Source organism: Antedon bifida, chromosome 2 (assembly GCF_963402885.1).
Source record: "Antedon bifida chromosome 2, ecAntBifi1.1, whole genome shotgun sequence".
Classification (NCBI taxonomy): domain Eukaryota; kingdom Metazoa; phylum Echinodermata; class Crinoidea; order Comatulida; family Antedonidae; genus Antedon; species Antedon bifida.
Window position 1 is genome coordinate 25,835,632 of NC_136227.1, and position 26,276 is coordinate 25,861,907.

At 31.8% G+C, this 26,276-nt stretch overlaps 1 protein-coding gene across 2 annotated transcripts in view; it reads left to right on the forward strand.

Annotated features, from left to right (window-relative positions):
• LOC144858776 (voltage-gated potassium channel subunit beta-2-like) overlaps positions 1-25,761 on the forward strand; it is a 42,209-nt gene extending 16,448 nt beyond the window's left edge. Inside the window, exons 5-13 of one of the 2 annotated variants that reach the window (XM_078714889.1) lie at positions 9,048-9,085; positions 11,493-11,572; positions 14,309-14,398; positions 14,934-15,064; positions 18,105-18,311; positions 18,551-18,645; positions 21,763-21,883; positions 22,688-22,776; positions 24,944-25,761. In XM_078714889.1, coding sequence (XP_078571015.1) covers positions 9,048-9,085; positions 11,493-11,572; positions 14,309-14,398; positions 14,934-15,064; positions 18,105-18,311; positions 18,551-18,645; positions 21,763-21,883; positions 22,688-22,776; positions 24,944-25,117 — 1,025 coding nt within the window. In that variant the 3' untranslated portion in view covers positions 25,118-25,761. The remainder of the gene's footprint in view (positions 1-9,047; positions 9,086-11,492; positions 11,573-14,308; positions 14,399-14,933; positions 15,065-18,104; positions 18,312-18,550; positions 18,646-21,762; positions 21,884-22,687; positions 22,777-24,943) is intronic. The other variant, XM_078714890.1, reaches the window with a different exon arrangement.
• Positions 25,762-26,276: the final 515 nt, after the last annotated feature.

Consider the following 26,276-nt stretch of genomic DNA (forward strand, 5'->3'; position numbering starts at 1 on the left):
GAATCCAATACAGCAATTTATTTCAGTAAGGAACCGGTTTACGGTGAATGGCAGCTATCCTTACAAACAACAAATAACTACATTCATATTCTACGGGGCCAAAATTAAACAGGAACATCAACAAGTTGTGGTTCCCAAGCTTTTCCCTTACAGTTGTTTTTTTTTATATAGACAGCTGCCTTTATCTTTTTTCATACAACCGCCAAGTTCACCTTCACAAACCCCACTGCTGATGGTTCGTCCACCATGTCCACATTTGCATAATCACCAGCACTGTTAATTTGCATCTACTGTACTGTATGTGACACGTACCGTGCAAAAAGTGCAATACAGCCCATTGTGATCTATTCTTTTTTTCAAAATTTCAACTGCTTTTTATCAGTTATATTATATTTATTGGCCCATCTCACAAATGAAATGCTATTCTTACTAGCACCTTTGTTCAGTACTGTAGCTAAGATCACATTTTCTTTTAATTGATTATAAATATTAATTGATGCAGAGTAAAAACTGGGTATTGCCATATATTAAAATATAATGCAATGCAATATTAATATACTATAATATGTATGATATGCATTAATAATTAATAACACCGCAAAAAATAATATGCTGAAGGAAATGTACCTGCACTAAACAAACACATAACATTATACATTCTGCACAAATTGTTTCAAATTCAAAATTATTTGTTCCTTGACCTAACCCTTTGTCTGTGCATGGCAGATATCTGTTTAACTTGAATATACAACTATTAATAGGAAAAATATAAATGTACCTCAGATCAAGCATTTAGGACTGTTCGGTTGGGTTGATGGCCAAAGATAAAAGAACTATTAGATATTAAGTATGATCATTTGTATGAGTTTTGATGTGAAATTAGCAATATGGAAAAATATTTTTCATCAAACTAAACATAAAAAATAATAATTTTCGTCAAAAGAAATTAGAATGTGACCTGTGACTCTTTTTTGTGTCTTAATGAATGCTTTACTCTTTACCCTTTTCTGAACTGAGATTGTTTCCATGCAGACAATACCCTGAGTGAGGCATTGTGATTATTTAAACTTTAGTGTAGCTTTATCTATACACTGTTTAAAATACCTTAAAAAGAGCAACATTACAGTAAATATTTAAATTATAAATTTTAAAGAGATTACAATACTTGATGATTTTATTTTGGTACACGTGATTTTTAGGTTTACATGATAAATTTAGTATTTCCGAAATGAATTGATCACATGACATTTATTGATAACACTTTCCATATCTACTTTAGTAAATGCGTTGAAACTGCTTATAGTAGTTGTAGAATTGATTTCTTAGTGAGTTATCGTCACTATGCCATTCATTACCCAGTGTGTGTTTCACTTGTCCTAATGTGAACCTGTGCTTCAATCAATCAATAAGCTTTGCATTTTATTTTGGAAGTTTCAGACTTTTTTTCTGAGAAAAAAGCATTTTATAGTTTGCTATCTAAAAACCGATATAACAACCACAGTAAATTGTCAAGCTTTTTGTAAAAAAAAAAATTTCCTAAATAATTAATAAAAATAATACTGATGAATTTTAAAATTTATATTTTAACTTAATTGTTATATATTTATGGGGGCCTATGATGCGTGATAAGTACGTGTATACAGTACATTAAGATTATTATTTATTATATTATTATTTTGTATTTATGATTATATTAATTTTAAGACTATACTGCAATAATGTGAATGTCGTTAAAATAGATTAAATTGTACATTTGTAGTACACATATTATACTTTTACAGTGAATTTTATTTTTATAGATTTAGGACAGTGGTTGTTGGTTGATAATTGTCACTTTATCACTCCATTATTATTAACCCAAGGAACTAAAACCCAATGCTTTAAAGTTACAGTACACTATATTGTCTATCTGAAACAAAATGTAATGTGACATAATTATTTTTAACTTTGCACGAAAAATAGTATCAGGAAAAAATGGAAAAAGGACATTTCTCAACTGGAAGTCCATTTCCAGGAAGTCAATTAACTTTTTATTTTGTCTTAATTGTTGTTTTTTTTTTCTCTTTCGTGAGTTTAGCCCACTTTTATTCATTATTCCATTCATGACAAAAATATACAAATATTACATATTTAAAAAATGTGTTTATTAATTGTTATTTACCATTTTTTGCCCCAAATTTGAATAACTTTATTATTTACTACAAATTTTCTATTCAAAGTATGATTTATTTTTCGTGTTTTGGTTTAAAGATAATGCTTCCAAAAATGAATGGCTACAGTATATGGAAACTAATAATGACACGTTTGGAGTGCTGGCAGTGTACAGCAATAATAATATTATTTATATACTGTAGAAACTTTCAGAGAAATGTTAAATTGTTCTGAATTAGTAACATTCTAGCCTCAAGCTTGTGTGTACGATAATCGATTTTACTTACAGCAAATGCTTTACTTGCTGGAAAATATGTCAATGTAAATTTGACAGAATATTTGTTGTTAATGCAGTCTAAAATCTTGGTTAAACAAATTTAGAAATGTTCAATCATTTCAGAAGATTTGCTTTTAATTTAAAAAATGGTTTTACTGAAATGCATTGAATTGATTAAATACCACTAAGATTTTAAGATCAATGTTATTATTGATTATTTTTTTAAAATCAGATTTGAATTGTTATGTGACATAAACATACTGTATGTAATACACATATTTAAAAATGTTTAAAAATATAATCTCTCCTAAATGATGATTTTTTTTTCTTTCTTTTTTTTTACTGAGTCACAAGTTATATACATAGTAATTAATAAATATGGCACAAATTAATTCTTAACCTTCTCTGCTGATGACAAAAAACACTTAAAACCTCTCTAGGTGAATACCTCATAAAATAAAAAAACTCATATTGTTGTTAAAACTTCCTATAGATGGTGAATTCAAAATCCTGTTTTCTTATTTTCTTATTTCATAGCTGCGAGTTTATTATCCATAATGGTACATTCACCAATCGATACGCATTCCACGTTCGCAAGACAAGAATGCCTTGCAAAGTGATGTCGTTAGTCTGATTGTCTGCCGGGCATGGTGTGAAAATTTGTCGATCGTAATTTTCTAATCAGATCAATCGGCAACTTGATTGAATGATATGCCTTGGTCTCTGGTATATATTTGTTTTTTGTCTACGTTTGCTGGCTACAGGGTTTGAAATTCTACCGATAACCATTAAACCTCGAAACATCAATATCTTGTATCATTTCTGTTAATGTACTGTACTGTCCGAAAAATCTGAAAATCTTGTTCTACGGTATTCTTTGTGTTTATCTTTCTACCACATAAGCTTTGTCTCATATACAAATACTGTAAATAATCCCCCATACCAAGTTTTACTTGATACTCTGGTCGCATACACTTTTCACTGCTCTTGTACAGCAGTTTAGTTGCTGTTTATGTTCGTTACCTATCTGAAAATCTTGTTCTACGGTATTCGTTGTGTCTATCCTACTGTACTACCAGCCCAGGCTCAGTTGCCAATATATTATATTTATGGTATACATATTTAAACTTGCACACTGTGGTTTGATCCCACTGTACTATTACTATATACATTTCAAGCCTTGTGTATGGTTTTTGCTGTTTACTGTTCTGTACTGTCTGTTCACTTCCAATCAGTAGATTTTCTACAGTATTGTTTGTGTTTATCCTACAATCAGGCTTAGTCACAAACATTATATTTATAATTTAAACATCCACACTGTGGTTTCAGCCCCAGTTCAACATAACCTAGCATGCCTCTTCAAAAAGTCGAAACATGTTATTTTTTTCCACAGACTTCGATCATCTTCTCATTTTAGCATTTATTTTTTTACTTACGTAATCTGAAATTTGGATAAGGATGAATACTTACAGTATGAGTTTTTAATCATCACATTCGATAGCCATGAATATTTGATGTATGCCGATATTTTGACGAGATTTGTATTTGAGTTATCCATACTTGCCAAGGCCAAGAGAAGGGTGTTGCAGGAAGTCTAGACAAGTTTTCTAGAAATAGCCCCCAAGTAGTTTTTTATGTCTTTACGTAACAGAAAGTTGTGCTGTTGAGTCCTTAAAGATATCTGTTCCACTGAAAACATGATTTTTTTTACTGAATAGACCATTTTTTGTCACATAAATAGTCATTCACTTTGACAAAAAATTAAATCATACCAATAAAGTCCTGATAAAACCATAATTTAAAGAGTAAAAACAAATTAAATAGTGAACCAGTTCTAGGTTTTTTATAAGCGAAATCATTATTTTTGTTGATTAAAACAATTTTATTCATCTTTATTTGTTATGCTTTGGTGTACAATAATTAATGGTCGCATATCTATAATGAGAACAATAAAACTTTCCTATTAAAAAGATGTGTTATGTTACTTTTTAAATCAGTGGCCTACCAAATAAATAAGTACAATATCTGTTAGCAGGTTACCATACATTTACCCTTTTCACATGTTATGAAACAACAGGAATAATTAATTTATATTGTGATTATGTAACATGCATATACAGTAATAACGATACATTACAATATGTTTTAATGTACAGTATGTCATTTAGAAATCATGGCAACCTGATGATAAATTTAAACTTGAAACATTTTATTACTACACAGTACAAGGCAGAAAATTGTGCACCCACGCTTAATTATAAATTCCCACACACGCTCAAACCTGTATCAAGTATGGCTTTGATATTTACCCAGCTTATTACACTGAACCTGAGAATAAACCGTGCCGTAATAAACATTCACATGATTTATTGTAAATACTTCCTGAGTGAATAATGATTGACTCGCTAACAAGGACCGTACAAAGTCAATTAAATGCGTAGTTGTATTGTAAATTTTACTACTAACATATGTAGCCAAAAACAGCCTATCCTTCTATATAATATAATACAAATCAACTGAAGATGATAATGTTTGGATACATCTGAAAGACTTTATAAATGAGTCTTACTATACACGTTGCACAACACTGTACATACCAAACACACTAACCTAGGCACTAAATTCACGTTAATCCAATTAGCATACTGCCCTCAATAATCAACCACTCCTAAAAATAACTAACCAAAATATTCCACTCTAGCGTATTAGAGTTAGTTTGTGGTCTACCTTAGGTGCATGTGGTGTTGTACTGTATCTCATTTTCATTCTGTATAATCAGGGACTTAGAAACAGAATGGTTAGGGGAGGACGACGGACATCCTGTGTACGCTACAGCGTAAAATCATATACAGTCGACATAGTCGTTTTATTAGTGATATCTCTCTCCCTCAACTCCCCTGTCTCGCAGCGCGGGGCCCTTTCACGAAGCTTCACTCACTTTGTTAAAACTCATGCATAAATTATTCATGAGCACCGTCATGTGGCTTCCTATCCTGTTTCGTCCCTAATGTCTGCCGTGTGCTACATGTGGTGTTCTAAGTATTAGGCTGTTAAACAATTTTACTCCAGGAGCTAAACAGCAAATTAAGTTACAGTCTAGAAGGTGGAAGAAGCAAAATATTTTAGTCAGAATGTAATGCAGGATTTATGACGAGTTACCCAGCTCCACAACTACATTTGATATCAACTACAGTATGAAAGCCAACAAAACATTTAATTATTTTCTCATTATACAGAAACAAATCAAGTACACCGAGAGTCAGCAAAAGCTCATAACTCACAATTTATTTCTCCATGCTCTCTGACAGAGTGACGGATGTGTAAGCTTAGTTTTTAATCTGTTGGAAGAATCTGCTATGCTAGAATTTCATTAATATCTTTCATTGCTAGACTAAATATTCACGTAGCTCATATAATATTCAGGGGACTTCAGAGTTGTGTCAGAGGCATCTAATGATGGCTGTTGACACAACCCAAGTAGGCCTAGGATCCTCACTGAATAATCCCAATGGATTCAGTGATCTCACTTTTTCTAATTATTTCACACAGATCTCAGGTATGTTTTTGTCTGGCTTGTAAAATTCTAGACATTTGAGATTGTGTTATATTCATGTGCAAAATGGTTATTCATGAATTGCTGTGCACATTATAATTTACGATTGCATAATACATTTATTTATTGAACAATTTGATATGCTTTTTAATAATAAGCAAAGTTGATACAGTGATGTACAATATAAGTCACAAGAAATAAAGTGGTGCGGTTTTCACAAGAAAATGGTGGTACACAGCCCTGTGATAAAGTTGATTCTCTCTCGGAAAGTCATTATATTTAGGTTCAATATATAAATAAACTTGAATATAAATCGTTTCTTTGGCATTTAACAGAACGACACCTGTTGATCCACGAAGGGAATGTGGTACATTATTGGTCAGTGAAAATTACTTACTGGCCTGTTTATAAGATCTCTTCCTTACCTGAAGTGAGTGGAAGTGTGCATTGTTACCATTTTTAAAGTTTTAACTTAAGTTTAACTTACGTTTTAACGTAAAATTGATTTTTCACTTGTATTGTCTATTTAAAAGTAACAACAAAGTAGGTATTGCACCTAACTTTCAGCTACGGTATAAATTAGAATGGAAGATTTTGTTGGAAGATAAATGTGTTTGGTCGGTAGGAAAGCTAGAGGAAAAAGGAATGTGCATGCCTTCACCACGAAACAACTTCCTGAACCCAAAGCCATACCTATAACTGTAGGACTCGAGTGTCTTTCTTCTGCTGTTATAAAATACTGTATAATTTTACTGTATAGTAGCATCAGAGAAATGTATAAGTATTTCTGAATATATAGTTTTATTACTATAATCCTGTAGACTATTCAGTAATTATAATTAACACCTAGTAAAGGCTAATCCTACTATGTAAATAGGATTTAACACCTTTATGAATCCATAAGAAATGCTCCTCCCTTTTATGGCAGTTTGTGGCGTTAATAATAATCATTCGTACAATGACGTCATACGTGATGTGAACTTAGTATCACTATGGTAACTGCATCTTTCTGCAAGCAATATGCAAATTACGTATTAAGTAAAGAAGATAGAGATCTCTCAATATCCTGAATCTAGAATTTGTATTAGATGAGTTATCATAATTGACATCTTAATTGTAGAAACAGAATATCACTGAAGACTATCTATATAGGCCCATTTACACTAGGACAATTGACGATAAATACATAAATATTCATTTTTCATACATAAAACAAAAAGAAATCTAGAACTATAGGATAACCGTCTATGCTTCCTTTGATGAAAATAATATTTTCAATCACAATGACATCATGGTTAGTATCTATCTATCCTTCGGCTGTGGAGCAGGAGATTACAAGACTTTTCCAAGCACTTCGATCTTGGGCAAGTGAGGCTATTTGTTCAGCTTGTATCATGCCTTCATCGTACCCTAGAACACGTTGAACATAGACTGAATAAGAAGTTCGAGAATGTCCCGGCCTCCTTTTGCCATGAGTTGGTATATAGAGAGCGTATGTTCTTCCTCTGACAGACGGAGAATGTGCCCAGAGTTGGTCATGGAATATACAATGGTGTTTGAGACACGGTCTCTTCATTTAATGCCAAGCATAATCCTATAGCAAGATGTAGCAAATGAGTTGATTTTGCTTTCCATGTCTTGAGATAACACCCAGGATTCACGTAATTAGATTACAATGGTTAGTAAAAGCAATAGTGTCATGGCAATACAACGATTTTATTGTTTTATTGATCATGACTTCATTTGATTAAATTTTTAAAATGTTTTTGTCAAAGACATCATAAATGATTATCCTATAGTTCTAGAGCAAAAACTTTTCTACTTTATTTTGTGTTATGTATAGAAAAATGTTTGTTTTTCTATTTATCATCGATCGTTATATAAAAAGGATTATATGTGTATTACTAATACTTGTACTGGTAGAAATATTCAATTTTTCCAAAACGTTCGGCAAACATTAACCTAATGATGAAATGTGCGGTAGTAGTGTTGAATCTCCCTCTTTCGCTCACTCACTTTGAATTCTGGTTCAAAGTGCCTACAGTATGTTACATATTTTCCAACACAGAAGTGTTGAAATCTCTGTCTCAAATTGGTGCTACTAGAATTTTCTTAGCATTATGAGATTGGAAATTTACACAATCCAGTTATTTAGTTATTGTAATATATACAATACAATATTTATAGTCCTGTTTCAGTTATCACAAGTTTAGACATCTGTTGAGTATTTTTCAATATTAATAATAATATCATTCTAAAACCAATATAACAATTTAAACAAATAAGTTGCAAATTGTTTCATTATATAATTATTTGTTAATTTAGTCTTTTATTTTTTTTATAAAATGAATATAAATTTTTAATAGTAAACACATTGTAATGTAGAAACGCACAAATATTTTAAATATATTGATCACTTTTTACCATCCACACATTCTTGAAAACAATGAAACTAGAAATACATTAAATAAAATATGTCGCATAATGTAGTAAAGTACATTGTGTTATTTAATAAACCGATGCCTTTTCATTTATGTAGGACCCAAGTGAGTGATAACCGCGTATCAAGTACATCCACCCATGGGGATCCCATCTTGATTGAGATAATATATCAAGTTGAATTGAAGACAGGGAATTGATATTTTATTATTATGGTCTCAGTGAATACCTGCTTACCTGTAGGATGCCTCACAGACATTTTAGCATCAGGTTTCATGAGATAATTAATGAGCTAAAATTAAACTGAAATGTGTCAATTTATTAAAATTATATTGTTATATTTTTATAAATACATGGAAAAATTTCATTTTAAAATTTTGTTTAACAATATTGCTGATCAGATTTTTGAGTCCAGAAATATAGTTTTGGATTGTGTTTTTTGCTACACAATTTTAGAATGTGTAGCAATAAGGTCGTTTTCATTTCATTTTCATTTATTTATTTCACTTTACAAATATATAAATATAAAGTTTTGTATAGCTTTTTGCTATGCTACACTAACAAAAGTATTCCATGATGTATACATACTTGACTCAAAATGATTTTTCTAGTATGTTTTTTTTTCAGGTACTTGGGTGACTTTTGGAGGCCAGGTGACAGACCAGGTAATAAATTAATATTTGTTTGTAAATTACTAATAACTATAATGATAATATTTGAGTTTGGGTGGATGTTCTTATACAGTAAGTAAGTGTGAAAAAGTAAATTTTACTGCTTGTAATCAAGAGTTGTCCAATGATCATTAAGCATTGACTTGAATTGATTTAAGCTTGTGCTTTTACTAACATTAGATGGTAGGCTATTCCAAGAGTCCACAACTCTACAACTGAAGGAAAACTTTCTGGTAAACTTACTTTTATGTAACTGAATAAATGAATACACACATATACACATGTGACATAAAGGTCTTGTTTATTTATACCAAATGTTTACATTGTTAATTTTTGCACTATAATTATCTCATTATGAGTTTATCACCCCACACCTTTTTCCTTAGACTTATTGCCCCAAGTCTGTATTTATTGTCCTTTTTTAAGTTAATCTACCAGTTGGCCTTTCGATTTTTGTCTGGAAAAGATCTCAATTATTATACGTATGAAACGCCATATGTACCAAAATATTAATTTTCTTACTAAGAACCTTGACTACTTTTTCCTGACCATAACTGTCTATGTCCTCAGATCCAAGAGCCTTGATCTGAATATCTTGTTAAGATCCATTTTAAAATTCATTCATGCAATGAAATTGAAACAGCATTATTATTTTTATTACTACATTATATTCTCGGATTTCTAAAATAAGCTATTAATGTTTCATTGCATTTGGTGTATGTTACACTTCCTCTCTTGAATTTCTATGTGAATGAAATAATTTGATGTTGCATTCAATGGATCAGAAAATTGGAAACATACATAACACAAACAGACAGTGAATTAGAACTTTAATGATGAATTTATTATCATTTTTTTTTTTCTTATTTTACAAAATTGTAATAGAAAAGAATTGTTTAAGCTTTTTAAACTATTGAGTGATTTTTGTTGTTGTAATACTACAGAGTACAGTATTACAACGACCCCCTACACTCACAACTGCCCGACCCGTCCCCGGTGCTGGTTCAAATGCAGTTTAAAACCTTTACAGCACAATTCTGGTCATTTTGATAACCCATATCCCAAAACCCCTTCTAAAGTATGATCATTAGCATCATTGTCAACACCACTTCATCAATAGGATTATCATCATGTATTCTGGTGAGCATTTACTCAGCAATTACATAAAGATTAATTTCAAATTGAGATGTATCAGCATATTTTTATGACATGTTTTTCTCATTATTACTTTGTGTTCTGTTCACCAGTTTCTCCTTGTTTCTCCTTTCTTCCTCTTTACAAAGAAGGCCCCTCTTCATTTTTACAACCCTCTCTGAACCCAATCAACCTGACTCAGCTCGACCTTATTAAACCATCCATACCTTAATAGCAGAATCATAATGAGACGTTTCGCAATCTTTCCTTATTAAAATTTAAATATATATAATCAACAATCTTAAATGGTCCGTGTTCTTTAACTCTGTACTTATACCCTCTTTTCGTATAATTACCTTTTACAGTTTGATTCCTGTTGATAATTACAGTATGCATAATACATAATTCTGCCTCTCCCACATGGATTTGAATTTTTGAATTCTTCTATTTTCCTACTCTTAGGCGTCATTAAATTGTAATGTCAAGGAATTTGTGGTTTGTGAGGCGTAAGATCTTTAAGGCCTTGCTTAGAATGTTGTTTGGATCAGGCCAGTATAAGGGAAATTGCAATCTTCTTTATAGTATACAAAGAATCTAGCTCAAAAACTATACATCTTATGATCTTAAAATAACAATTAATTATATTTTCAATTCATAAGTTTAAAAAAAACCAGATAAAGCATTTCGGAAGTTCAGATTTTTACTCTAGGGTGAGGAAACGGATATGTATGTAAATGAATTGCTGTCTATAATATTATAATACTTTATATTAAAAATCAAATATTACTTGTGTAAAAAATAATCTGCATTTTAAAAATTTTTTACTCGATTACAAGATGCATTTATTAGAGAATAATTTTTCACTCTCACAGATTTTGTTAATGCTAATGTTCTACATGTGTTATTTCATATGCGTTAAACAGCGAGTAATTCGCCAATTACAGGAGGGTCCCAAATGATCAGCAAATGCTGGATGGATCACCCTCATTAAATATGGTTAAAATAAAATAAATAAAAATAAAGGATGGATAAACTATTTTATAATTTATTGTACCAATATAAACTAAGTTTTAAGTTGTTTAAAGGTGGAGGTTTCAAGTTTAGCTCATTTTTAGCTCATTTTAAAAATAATATAATATATACATATACATATATATATATATATATACATGAGATGGCTACAGGACTGTATCACCGTATTGTTAATATAATTATTTGCACTTCTTTCAAATCTTTGCATTGATATCATTTTTTTGTTTTATTGCAGGTTGCTGAAGAAATGGTCACGTTAGCTTACGAGTCTGGAATCAATCTTTTTGATACTGCTGAAGTGTACGCTGGTGGAAAGTATGCTTTCTTAATTTTAAAAACCATGATTATGTATTTATGCAAATGAACCACATGAATATACATATTTTTTATATTTTTTTTATTTTCAAAAATATTTCAAAAGACAAAAACATTTATACTAAGCTTCATATAATTAATAAAATAATGGCAAAAATGAATGTACATTGATCCTGCAACTAATATATAGAAATAATATCTCCACATTAACTGAGACAAAATGTTGCATAATAGGAAGAATAATATGACGCCTAGATTAGTGTCGTTGCTAGCAACACTGCGTATGAATTCCCAAACACAAAATTTCACCCAATTTATCTGTTGAATATTATTAACGATATTAGTTACTTTCGTGAACACAATAGATGCATGTTTATGTTACTTAATTGCGTTTATATCTTGTGACATTTTATTACAGGACTTTTTACATGTTTCTTGGCCCATGACGCAAAAAACCCTTATGTTAACTATTTCCCTTTCTTGTGTGACTTTGTATCCGTTTCTTGGGCCACGATAGACACATTAACGCTTGAGTTAATTATTGCAGTTTCTTATACATGCATCAAAAATATCATTCCTCGACTCCTTTGATCTACTCACGACAATACAATCCACATTTAATATTAAACATGAAGGAATCAAAGGAACGTGATTCAAATGTTTGTTTTCATCTTTTACGGTTGAAACGATTTTTCATTTCAATAATTCATAACCTAATTATCTTGCATCCACCTATCTTTCGAGGTTCATCTCTTTATCTCAATAATTCATTCACTTGCAAGTCGGATCAATACCTTTAACTAGGTGTTGTGAAAATTCTAGTCACTAATCTTGCTAACCTAAGCCCAATGGAATGTATATTACACATTACAAGAGCTCTTCGTTTTTTACATTTCCTGCCTTCTCACTCAGTTTATAGATTTTTATAATAATTGAAAACGTCTCCCTATTAAATCGAGATAATACATATAACATTTAAAAAAGAGAGAAAGTAATTTCCAATGACCATATTGTCATCAAAATAGCCTATAATTAAAAAGCCTGTAACTTTTAAATTGTGTTTTTGTCACAAAATTAATTAAATTAGTGCATATTAAGAACTTGGCACACCATGTTTCGAAACGAGTAGGAGATCATCTCCCAGTGTGTTGATCTGGTAGGCGCTGGCTGTCATGGTTCCATAGAGGGCCTAATCCAAATTTTCCCATTTTAAAGACTGGAGAACCAGAATAACTTTAGCTTAATTAGAAAAGACACTGATAATTAAAATTCCTCATATATAAATAATAATAAATATAATAATTTCAATGCTTATACAGAATAAAAGAAAATAACATTGCCCGCAGGATAACCAAAAGTCTAATGTTTGGTTACACAAGTCCATGTTATATTGTCCCTCGTTCATTTTACGGGAAGGTGTCCACTTAAAGGGTCTTTCACAGTCAGCTTTCACGGCAAATCAAATCGAATGTCAATGTTTTTTCGTTTTCACGATGCTTTACGCGGCTATGCACTAATCGATATGCGAGTAGCCACGTGAAAACAAAACATTGATGTTCCTTTTGATTTGATGGCGCCGGACCAGAACCGTGACGGAACAGGTGTGAAAGATCCTAATAGGTGACTCCAAAGCAAGGTTTCTACCAAGTGTTGTCGATTTACATGCATTTTTGCACCAATTTGTCTATTAATTGCCAAGGACAATCTGATTTCGTTCAATATTTAAAGATTTGTAATTTGCAATGATCAATTTAAATTGAGATGAGGTTTATTGAGTGAAGCTTTACATCGAAATGAAGTCCACCAGAAGCAAACCAAACTGGCATTCCTCAGAGAATGTGTAGAAAGAATTTTCCTGTACTATAGCAAAATATGGACAATGTAAAGATGCCTCCAAGACCAAATTGATGGTATACCTGCATGCTCCTGTGAGACTAGTTGAATATTTCATGGCAAGGTCATAAATCAAAGGCTGAAATAATCTTTAGTGGGAGTGAGTGGAACCGTAATCCTATAGCCATAAACATCAGCAAGGGTTTGAGGCTCACTCGCTCGATGGCTGTCTTCTCGGATAATGATTATAAACCGTAGGCGCAATGTACAGTACATAAAATGCTTGTGTGTACTTTAAAGAACCTAGTACATATTTCGGACTGGTCATCTCCGACATCTGTTTGAGGCTACTGTCTGTTTAGTGAAAGAAGACCAGTGAACTACGTTGACTGTGTTGCAAGAGATATCCCCCAATTGATTGATGACCTACTAATTCGAATGAAAAACAAAAGATTGTGCATTGGATGCATCTTGGATGCGTCAATGACAAAGGGGAGTTGTTCTTCACGCCCTTAGCCAGAGGTTCAAGGGGTCCCCTTTTTAATTTTTAAATCAAAGTAAACAGTAGAATTTTGGTAATGGTGATTAACTGTTACTTTAGTTACTTATGCTTAAATATTTTGATTTGTTTGTAATTTTCTGTAAATCTTATTTACTGTCAACATGGTTGAGTGCCACTGATAAAAAAGTGTTTTATCCAAATAAATTATTATTATACAGTACATACACAAGTATAAGATTCAATACTTCAACACTTGTTTATGTCATCTGGAATGAATTGAAATATCAACCACATAGTAGGAATAGGTACATACATAAAAGAATATTAGAGATTTGTTTCTGATATGATTTGAATATGTTTTTTTCTTAATTTCTAAAGATGTTTTACACTTTGTTTTACAGAGCAGAAATCGTATTAGGTAAAATTCTAAAGCAGAAAAATTGGCGAAGATCAAGTTATGTCGTCACAACCAAAATATTTTGGGGTGGAAAGTAGGTTTTTTTGAATTTTTATTATTTGACCAATTAATGGTTTTTTTTCTCAATTATACAATCAATTCACAAGGTGAATATACACAGGTTCTCTACATTACAAACGATATTTGGAAGTAAAATAATTTTTCATTCATGAATTTTATTCATACATATACTATTGTAGGACAATTTTTTTTACTCTTAAAGATCTACTATTAAAGGTATAAAAAAAAACATGAAGAATGAAGATTAATAAAATCAGACCTTGAATTGTTATCACTTCTCTAGAAAAAAAAGTATGTTTTTATGATAAAATGACAAACAAAAAAAGTAAACGTTTTAATGTAACCAAAAACCCATTGGCTGGCAGCTAATTTGAATATTTTTTGCTTTAATTTTTTTAATTACTATTATTTGACATTAAAATGGCATATTAAACAAAATCATTTAAAAAATAAATTTTTTTCAGGGGAACAATATATCTTAAAAACTTTGGATCAATGCCAATTTTAAACGGGTTGTAAAATAATTTAAAATGTGATATATTCAACAGGTCAGAAACAGAAAGAGGACTCTCTAGAAAACATATCATTGAAGGACTCACAGCCTCACTGCAGCGCTTGCAGCTTAGTTACGTAGATGTGGTTCTTGCAAATCGTCCAGATCAAAACACACCAATGGAAGGTAAACATAGAAAGATACTTTTGTCACTTTATTATTTATGCGAACTTAACCAATAATTTATTCACAATATAGGTGAACATATGATTCATGTACAAAGTGTGCAGTACAAACTCAGCTAACAACCACAACTATTAATTGGTTGATAAATTATCTTGTTACATGCCAGACATCAAAGAACTGTTTTTATTTGAACATTCTAAATAACTACATATGATTATTTTTTTTCTTCAAATATTTACTGAAGAAAAAGGAAAACATGAAGTCAAAACATTGTTCCATTATTATTTTTTTCTAGCTATTTATAGTAAACATACATAATACATATTTAATTTAGTCTATTTAGTGTTTTATATTCAATCTATGTTCACCCAAGGCAATCTAGCAACAGGATCAAAGGGTTTATCTGTGGCTGTGACACACCCCATAACACAGTCACCGTGCGCTGCTGAGAATATGTACATAGTATAGTACTGTTGGCATTTGTCGCAGCCAGACATAAGATCAAAGGACTTTTACAAGTTCCTTTCTTGGGAAGGCGAGCTCAGTGCCCTATTGTTAGATTGCCTTAGTTCATCATATCTTAAATTTGTTATTATAATTTTTGCAAGCATGTAGCATAATCATGGAAAGGAAACAGCTAAAATCACTTGTGCATATAACATTTAGGGACCATGTCAAAATCCTTCTACCGCAGTTACTGCAGTAATGATAATTTTTTACTGTAATAAACAGTGCGTATGATTATAAAAAAAATGCGAAATAAATACAAAAAGAGGTTAAAAAATTACTGCAGTAACTAAAGTAGATTAATTTGACAGGTCCCTTAAATACCAGAAGAATCTAGAAATTATGAAAAATATTAAAACATTGACTTCTGTATTAACTGTTTCTTAAGCTCTGTATACATTATTAAGCTTTCTGTGCCCATATATGGACATGATGTCATATCATCACCATATTTGGGCACATCACACTTTTTTTTGTCAAACTAGTTTGGACAGTCTAGTCTAGACAAGGAATTATATTACATTCATTTGGAAACAGAATTGAATCAAAGTTTGAAAGGACAAACACGAACTAGCTTTAATCTCTGTCTACATTGTCAAACTTTATGTGCCCATATATGAACATGATGATGTCATATTACTACATATTTGGGCATATCACTACCATATTTGGGCACATCACACTTTTTTGTCAAGCTAGTTTGATAATGTTGATAGATAGAGCTTAAAACATAATTTTAATGGTATTTAAATATCATCAGATTATTTATTCTTAAAATGCCTGCCATTTACCTTTGTATCGTTGTCATTCCTCCTTTATTCATTAGTTCCATTTGAGTGCTTTTTGCACGTATGCATGATTTCTTAAACGTCTTCTAACACTTGCGTGCGTCAAGTCACTTTACATATATTAACTATTGACAAAGAAGCCAAACTATGTGAAGTGATATGTTTACGTGGTGGTATCACATTTACTTATTTCTGTAAAATTCTAATCTTGCTTCGTAAAACATCTATATTAATTTATTTCTTATAACCACTTCCACATTTTTTCCATTTACGCAACTGCACCCTGTTTCAATAATCAGACACCCAGGAATATCTTCTGCCACACATTCAGACTTGATTGGCTCACTCTAAATTTGCAGAGCCTGTGCTAATTGGTCAGATACAGTATCTTAGGCCTATAGCGACAACTCTATACAGTATTAATATAGTCTAGCACTTGATTGAGGAGATATTTTTATCTAGTCATGAAACAGGCAGTCTGTGTCATAAAATGTTGATGTTGTAACTACATCTTTATTTATTTATACTTTGCTCTGCACCAGTGCCTTAAGCACTTTATCATAAATTACCTGGCTTAAGAATACTAAAACTATATTAAACTATAAGCCTTATAGTTTTTTTAATCAAAAAAGGATAACAAAAAGAAACTAATTTGTCTGTAAAGCAAATTGTTAATCGAACAATGATATTGATAAACAGTTGATGTCTCTTTAGCCCAGATACACATACATTGCCAAAGGATGAATGCATAAAGTATATTGATTTTCTGATGAATACAGATAATCATATTGTTATATTTAAAATAGTATTTATATGAATATCGTATCATAAACATAATTTGACCTCTCTATTGTATGTCAAATCTAAATCTGAGTTTCTACGGCAACAAGATGTTTTCAATAATGTTTTATGAAATACATTTAATAAGATGTACTTGTAATTTGAAACAATATAAATAGTATTTAAATTAAATTTAACAGCTCACTTCTATACAGTATGCTGGTATACTTATAAAAATCACCATAAGTTTTATAGCATGGTTTATTGTAGAATATCTAAATACCCTTTTACACTGCCAGCTGTAGAGATGAACCTGGAATTTGTGGAAGCAGGTATTACTACATATGCCAATGTTGACATGTCGAATAAATTACGGCTATGCTTTGTGTAAGTTCAGAAAATGCAGAAACACAATGGTATACATTGTAGTATGGTGAGGTCAAAATGTAGTGCATGTACTAAAATATTTGCTGTATGTCATTGTATGACTCAAACGTTAAAGTTATTATACTGATCGTTGACATACGTAACCTACTCGTAAAAGTTGAAATATACACATTAGCTTAATTATCATAAGAATGATATACTAGAGACATACAGTAATCAGTGCTATCAAGCCAATCTAACAATAGGACACTGAGCTCGCCTTGCCAAGATAGGAACTCGTAACAGTCCTTTGATCTTATGTCTGGCTGCAACAATTACCAACAGTACTGTACTGTGTACATATTCTCCGGCATGCGGTGTCTACAAAGGGATGTGGAACTGAATGTGTCGCAGCCACAGATAAACCCTTTGATCTCCGGAGCTCAGCATCCTGTTGTTAGATTGTCTATGGCTGTCTTTAACCATTTTACTGCCACAATGTAGAGATGAACCTAAAATTATGAAGCAGACCTCACTGGTCTTCGAATTCTGAAGTTTTTTTATTTATAAATTAAACAAATATTTCTTTTCTTCCATAGAAATAGTTAGAGCATTCACTTATTGTATAAATAATGGAATGGCTATGTATTGGGGATCATCACGATGGAGTAACATGGAAGTGATGGAGGCCTACTCGGTTGCCAGGCAGTTCAACTTAATTCCACCCACTTTAGAACAAGCAGAATATCATTTTTTCAACAGAGACAAAGTGGAAAAATACTTGCCAGATATTAACAGAAAAATAGGTTTTTATCAATTTATATTTTCTTTCTCATTTATATCATCAGTGTAAATCACTATTGTTATGCTTTGTTGTACAATTATTAAATTACAAAAACCAAACAGGTGTTTAATAATAAAAACATTGTAATTTCAAGTCTTTACAATCAACATCTCTCCAATAAAAATAAACCTCCAAGTTTGTTGTCTGAATGACCATCAGTAATATAAATAGTCAAAAAAGTAAAATTTATTTATTTTGCAGGGTTAGGAACTATCACATGGTCACCTTTGGCTAGTGGAATATTGACCGGCAAATATGATGATGGGATACCATTAGGTTCAAGAGCTGCTCTCAAGGTAAATTAAAGTGAAAAAGTTATAATTAAATATTAGTGTCTTATAACCAGATACTCTTTCTCTCTCCTCAACTGAAAATTGGAGGGAAACATGAGTTTCTCTGAAATTGTTGAACTCAACTTTCAGACTATCTGCCCTTTGTATATTTTGCGTTTATTGGTAGACTCCTCATATTTGTACAGCCCTCTACCAAGCATTCCATGGCAGGATGATCTAGGCTACTTACGATGCAAAGGGCTCAAGCATAAATAAGTACAAACTCTTTGTCAATTGAACAACGATAATAAACACCAGCTTTATCAATGGGACAATGTTGGAGCCCAAGAGGGCAATACATAGATATGATATTGTAACTGTGTTCTGTATTTATGAATAAGGTGTCACATTGACTGATGAATAAAATACAGTATTATCTACAAAATACATTTCAATTTCAAATCAAAATGCGTATTAATGTACAAGATCATGACATGACCTTCCACAGACTTTGTTTTAACCTATTAAATAAGTGTTTAGCTCCAAAATTGATTATGAAATATATAATATGCATATAGTTTATAGTGAAGGAATCTGAACCATGATAAAAAAAAATAGATAAACTGTTGTAAATCCATAAAATGAATAATGTCTAGAATTGGTTGCATGTGGCGATAATGAACATCAATCTTAAGTAATGCATGACAAGCTGAAATCTAATATTAAAGCTCAAATGATGATATTATAATCTTGAAATCTGCAAGTCAATATTGTAATTACGACACAACACGTAGACACAGACATACTAGGTTAATTTCGAATTTCAAATTCATGTACATTCATCTACAGTAACACAAAGATTTTACTATAGCTATTTCTCAATCTCTATCTCTCCCTTGTTTTAAACTTGTTCAAAATTTATAATGATGTTTATGATAACAAGTTCGTTCCAATAGCTGTGAAGAAGAATGAATGTTACAAAATAATCTTTTATATATATTATAAAATATTGGTTTTACGAGGAAGGAGTGACAGTGATTTTTCACTGTAGCATGTTCCAGGTGAAAAGTAACTATGGAATCAAACTTCAGCATACTATGAGTATAATAGTATGTTAGGCAAAATACTAAAAAAATGGGTGAATTTTTCACTGAAAGCCAACTGATTACTAATACTATAACAAAATAAGATGGAGTAAAATAATTAAACCAAGAAGATTAAAATGGACACATACTTGAACTACCTGAAGATACGCCAATTAAACAAGCAATGAAGGAAACTGGAAAAAGGTAAAAAGAACACCAGGAAGATCAAAAGATAACTATAAACCAAATTTTAAAAGAAAAAATGTAGACTTTAGCACAATAGCAAACCATCCTGCCCAAAACAGAAAATATGGAAAGAAATCGAGGAAAGCGTAATGTCCGAATGACGGAAAACAACGAGAGAGAGAGGATTAGATATTTATAACATAAGTAAATTAATTATCAATTTCACATTCAAATAATTAATCAGTCTAATCAAATATTCTGATTATTTTATTTCCAATCAAATCAACAAAACCACAAACAACAACAAAAATAGGAAAAACAAGAAGATAGGCAGGGAAAAAAGTGTGTACTGCCGTTGTTATACACTACATTGTAATTTATATTTGGATTATTAGGCCTACTGTTCATATCTGCTGTATATAGTGCTGTTTTATCATTAAAATGAATAGATTCCAGTAATCTCTTATTCATAGTGTGGCGTTTCTTTTAAAAATTGCTTTCTCAAGGATATGAGAAATTCTTTATTGAAAATTTCCAATTCCTATAAAAATGACTTTTATTATATTTTTTTCAATATTAATTCTACTTTATTGCATGTTTTTTTAGTTGCTGTATTTTAAATTACTGTTTGTATCAGACTTGAATTAAATCAAATGGCATACTACGTGCCTCTCATGCCGCTGTAGTTTTTAGTACCGAATAGTATACACTGAATTACTAGAATAATAATAGTTGGAAAAAATATAATGTTATATCAGGGAGTTGTCATTATAGTCTTTCAACTCCCTGGTTATATATTATTGTTGTACATCAGGTAGCTGGGTACATCTTAAATATCTTTATTGTGATATTAAACATTGTTTAAATTGTTCTTGTATTTTGTATGTAGGGAAGAACAACCATATGTTGATCTGAGTCATGGTTAAATAAAGTTAATTGAAATGAAAGCAAAATTATTCTTAAATAAATGTAAATGTAATCTTTTTCATCCTCAATTGGGGGAATCGGATTAGGCATTCTACAGACCCATGGCAGTCGCAATACAGCATCTATCATGACCAGCACACCAAGTTCTTTGTCATGCATTGTAGGACACTGGCTTTACATCCAATCTGAAGGACATGGCAACGAGAACCTAATGATACAACCATGGCATAGAAAACTTAACTTATTCAAAATATTGTGTTGAGGGAACCGGAACCGACGAAAAGCAATAAAAAAGCGTTACAGTTCTAGCATAACAATGAAACCGAGCCAATTTCATAAGCAATACTTGTTTAACCATTTACTGTACAAGAAAATCATGTTTAAAAAACACTTATAATAACCATGAGGTGTAGACATACTGACTGAATGACAAAATACTTAGTATCGTTTTCTATTTAACTGTACCTGCGAGAGTATTGTTTTTTTATTATCGACTCAAAAATGTTTTTACAATATATGAGGTATCGTGAACAGTATTATCAAATTTACAATGGATAAATTATATTTCTATTAGCTGATAATATTCTAATGAGCCTACCATTACATTTTTTTTTATTAATATCACTTTGTTATATACTGGTTGTATATCATTAACATTGTTCCCACCTCATATGCACTCGTGTGCATACAAAAGTTGATTAGTTGAAAGGTAGAGTGGACAAAAAAAAACATTATTAGCTATTGAGGAAATGTTCTATTAAGTAATACAATTTTAAAGCTAAAAATAAATAATATACGGTAATAAAAAAAAAAATAGGCGGCTGTGAAAATAGTTGCGACCTCTTCCTTGGTGTGTCCAAAAAATTGATGCAAATAGTGTTAGTGTTTGAGAATAAATGTACAAGTTTTGGATTTTTTGACAATGATGAATTTTTTTGTATAGGGGTATGGATGGTTAAAAGAACGAATTTTAAGTGATGAGGGTCGACGACAGCAAAGTAAACTGAGAGAGATTGCCATCATTGCAAATCGTATAGGATGCACTTTACCACAGCTTGCAATTGGTATGTCTTATCTGTTTTAAGCCGATTGCTGGACCTTATATGAAAACCTGATTGCACATTTAGGTCATGATTCTATCAACATGGCATGTCTAAAGCCTTGTCTACACGATCAAACTTTATGTGACAAAAAAATGTGATTGACACAATGTCATATCACTACCATATTTGGGCATATCACCACCATACTGTAGTTGGGCACATCACACTTTTAATGTTTTAATTCTAGTTTGATAGTGTATACAGAGCTTAAGTTTATTGTCTAAGGGTGTGTTCACATACAGTACACAGCATAGGCTGGTGTATCTTGCACCTTTGCGTGTGAACTAGGCAGTGCCGTTGTTAAAACCACTCTCATCCTTGGCGTTGTGTACAGCAACATACACCATCTTTACTAACACCTTGAATTAATTTGACCTTTTTTCAAGAGATTGACCAATTACTTTTTTTTTTATTTCATAAGCATCCAACAGCGAGCAATTATAGGATGGATAAACTATTTTATAATTTATCGTGCTTATGAACTAAGTCTTGTTTGAGTCTTAGGGAGTGGATTTAAAAGAGTCATGATCAAGTTACGACCCTAGGTCAGGATTGAACCCTGTACCTTGGGATTGGAAGGCAAGCTTGTTAACCACGAAGCAGCTCCACTACAAACTTCATGTTTTTATAATGTGTATATTTTTTTAATTTGATTGCCTATAAAAACTAAACTACTTAGCTCTATACTCTGCTCTTTGTTTCAACAGTTTCATAAGCATTCTCGGAATTTAAATTTTAAACTAATGATCTTTCTTTTTTCTTAAGCGTGGTTACTCAAGAATGAGCAAGTAAACTCAGTCATCCTAGGGGCTTCCAACGCTAATCAACTCTATGAAAATATCCAGGCTTTACGAGTAAGAAATTCTATTATGATAACATAATCAGATAGCAATCAATATTAATGACATTTTATTTCCTTAAAGCTTATTGTGGCTTTTTGATGTGATATTTGAGATCACTGCTATTATTAGCTACATAATATAGAGAGACAGGTGGTGTACCATATTGGTGTATTTAATTATTAAAGAGAGACAGGTGGTTGAAATATTTTTATTTATACTGGGCGACCTCTTCAGTCAAAGACTGGTCTCCCAGAGGGCCCAGTTATGATCAGTGGCTGTGATGTACTAATACACCGGGGTAACCCCCTACTCGTCTCGAAAGATGTACTAGGTTCTTTAAAGTGCACACAAGCTAGTTGTGTACACTGGACCTACGGTTTATAGTCCTTCTCCGAGAAGACTCGTTCTATCACCAGAACCATGGAGTGAGTGAGCCTCAAACCTCTGGCGATGTTATGGCTATGTAATTACGGTTCTACTGTCTTAACCGCTCGGCCACTCACTCACTAGTGTACCATATTGGTGTATTATTATTAAAGCAAACATAAATTAAATTCAAAAAGTGTACTATAATTGCATTAGACATTACTTGATAAGACGTCAGAGAAATGGGTGGGTAGCCCTAATACAAAATGTATCGGCCAAATCATTATTGTGTGCAGGTATGTTTCAGCATCAACCACCACAGACGATGTGTGTCCAATCATATTGACTGAAAATTTTAACCTTTTGGAAAAAAAGAAGAAAATGAACATTTATAGGCCCTAGGATATTTTTTTTTGTAGTTTATTTTTAGTATGATGTAATTTGTATTATAACACACCTGATTGTATTCTTGCAATTTGATAGGTTAATTATACATTGCGTGTCATTTGGAATTAGTAGCCCTACCTAATATTGATAATTAATTCGCTTAAATACGCGCTTTCAGCTTTCTGTGAACATTTTCAAAATTTTAGCCATATGATGTTGACTTATCGTGTTCGAAAAAACCAATTTGTTGTGCGCGCCATATATAACTGTTCTATTCTGCGTCTAAAGGCTTGTTCCCGGCCTAGCATTCGTCAATGATTTATGATGAATAAATTAAATAAAAGTAGGTGTATCCTATCATAAAACAAATAATGAATTTTTATATTCTGTTTTCCACTAGGCAAATATTCTCGCGCAAATTAAACATTTCTAAGTTCTGATTTGTTGCACATCAGGTCACAAAAAGTAGATGAAAATATAAGTATGCGCGAATAAATTCGCCTTGTTAAAATCTGGCTTTGAATAAGTTTTACATTAACTTGTTTACCTATAGTTTAGGATTTGTAATTCTCAGGCAAATGATTATTAAACTTCACCACTAGCTTGTGGGAATAACATTTAATATCCTTCTCCACTACCTTGAGGAAAAAGCTAAATTCTCAAATTTCTTCTGACATTTCCTGGAATCAATTTGCATCTCAATTTTGAAACTTAACACCTCGTACTGTAACTTGATTATCATTCGTAATTGGCTCGTGGCTGTGTACTACGTGGCATAACGATACGGTACTTGACTTTGTTAATTAATCTCGGTTCAGTATAATTAACGAAAATGAGCAAGTACTACAGAGCAAGTATAGTGGATGCATAGCTACTTTTCTATTACATTACACTAATAGAAGTACTTGTTTAAATGTTTAGGTTTGTTTTTTATTTTGTTTATTATTCAGCGAGTCAAATTAAGACAGGGGTGCCATTTACCATAACTAAGGCATGGGTTTTGATGCTGACTCGCTCCTAGTTCTGGTGGTGAAACGAGTCTTCTCGGATTAGGACTATAAACCATACAGGTTACCCCATTGAAATTGTTTACAAAATAACCCCTGTCAGTAGGATTACAACCTATCTGATAGAACAGTGATTAATTTTCTACTAGTAATCCTTGGAGACATGTTGGGCATCCAAATTATTATGTTCCTTCTTTCCTTAACTGCTTTATTTCATCTCAATTGGTTCATAACTATTCAGTTCTAATGGTAATCTTGTCCTTCCTAAGGCTAAATAACTTTCAATAGTTTATGGTTTACAAGAAAATGGCCTAACCTAAATTCATAGGTGAATATCGGTCCAAAAATAGGCATAGGCAATCAATTATTCTTGAGAAAAGGTAACAATGCTAACAATTGGTTGTTTTTCTTAACCCAAGGTTATCAAGAAATTAACACCAAACATGATGTTAGAGATTGACAAAATTCTTGGAAACAAACCGATGAAGGATGGTCGGACAGGGATGTCACGACAACCGAGTGGTATCCCAACTGACATGCAATCTCTATCGTCTCACGGACGTGAGGCGCATAATTCAGGTACAATGTTATGACTACCAGTAACCTCTTGTTGTTGCACTTTTCTCTGCTGTTCCCGTCTGGCGCATCTATCCTCATTATCTTCCACGTCCAGTCCCGACTTCTGGTGGGACGACAATGATCGCATGATGCCGGTGACCGGACGACCACGTACCGATGCTTGTAACAATAACAATGATGAAGACGATGAGGAGGAGGACTTGCCACTAAAGACGTTTCTAACCGGTTCTCCGCCGGGTAAATTTCGATCAAACAACCATGGTAGTTATCGTGCCCAGAGGGCAATCGCAAATGTAGATGTAGCACATAGATTGCATGATGTCATGGAAGTTGTGGCGTACCAGCCGCAGCGAGCATTCTCTCTTGGTGCTATATCGCATTTGGATGATCTGTCTTCTGATAACGATGGTGCTACGACAACCGGTAATGTTTTGGAACGTTCTGAAAGTTGCATTGTCTTCCAATCATCCGTTTGATTCAAATGCTCCTTTAAACGCCCTCTGTGTTTTATACTATAGAGGGCGTTCTAATTATTCAATGATTCATGAGGGCTAGCTTTTTTGAGCTTTTGAAATTCGTAATGCTTTTTTAATTTTTTCGCAAATATTGAATTCCAAAGTGTCTTTTTAAACACTTGCTTTGCTTGCTTCTTGGAATCTTTGGTATATAATTGATCTATATATTTTATATTGTAAACAGTACATTATTATGTAATTACTTTAGGTTGTAAATAATACGTTACCATTCAATGCAATATTTTGTATTTTTAAGACGTTTCTTTATCTGGAATTTAATAACTTAAGAATTAAGTTGGATGTAAGTTTTGATATGAATAATAAGATGTATACATTTGTACATTTTTTTTATATTTTGTTATATAACTGAAATTTTTCAATTTTTAGAATATTTTGATATCTTGTAATGTTAATACTACTACTACTACCAACTTATTTGTTATGAATTTACACATTTTCTTAAAATGTGTTTATAAAACAACAACATAGACACAAACCCAGGGGTACAAATAAATATAACATGTTATTTCTGTGAATTAGCAGTAGACAAAATTTATTATTGTTTGTCTCAAATATTGCAGTTTATTTGAAATTCATAAAATTTAAATTTAAAGCATAAAAAACAGTGAAAAAAGTAACACAAATGTCGTCTTATTCC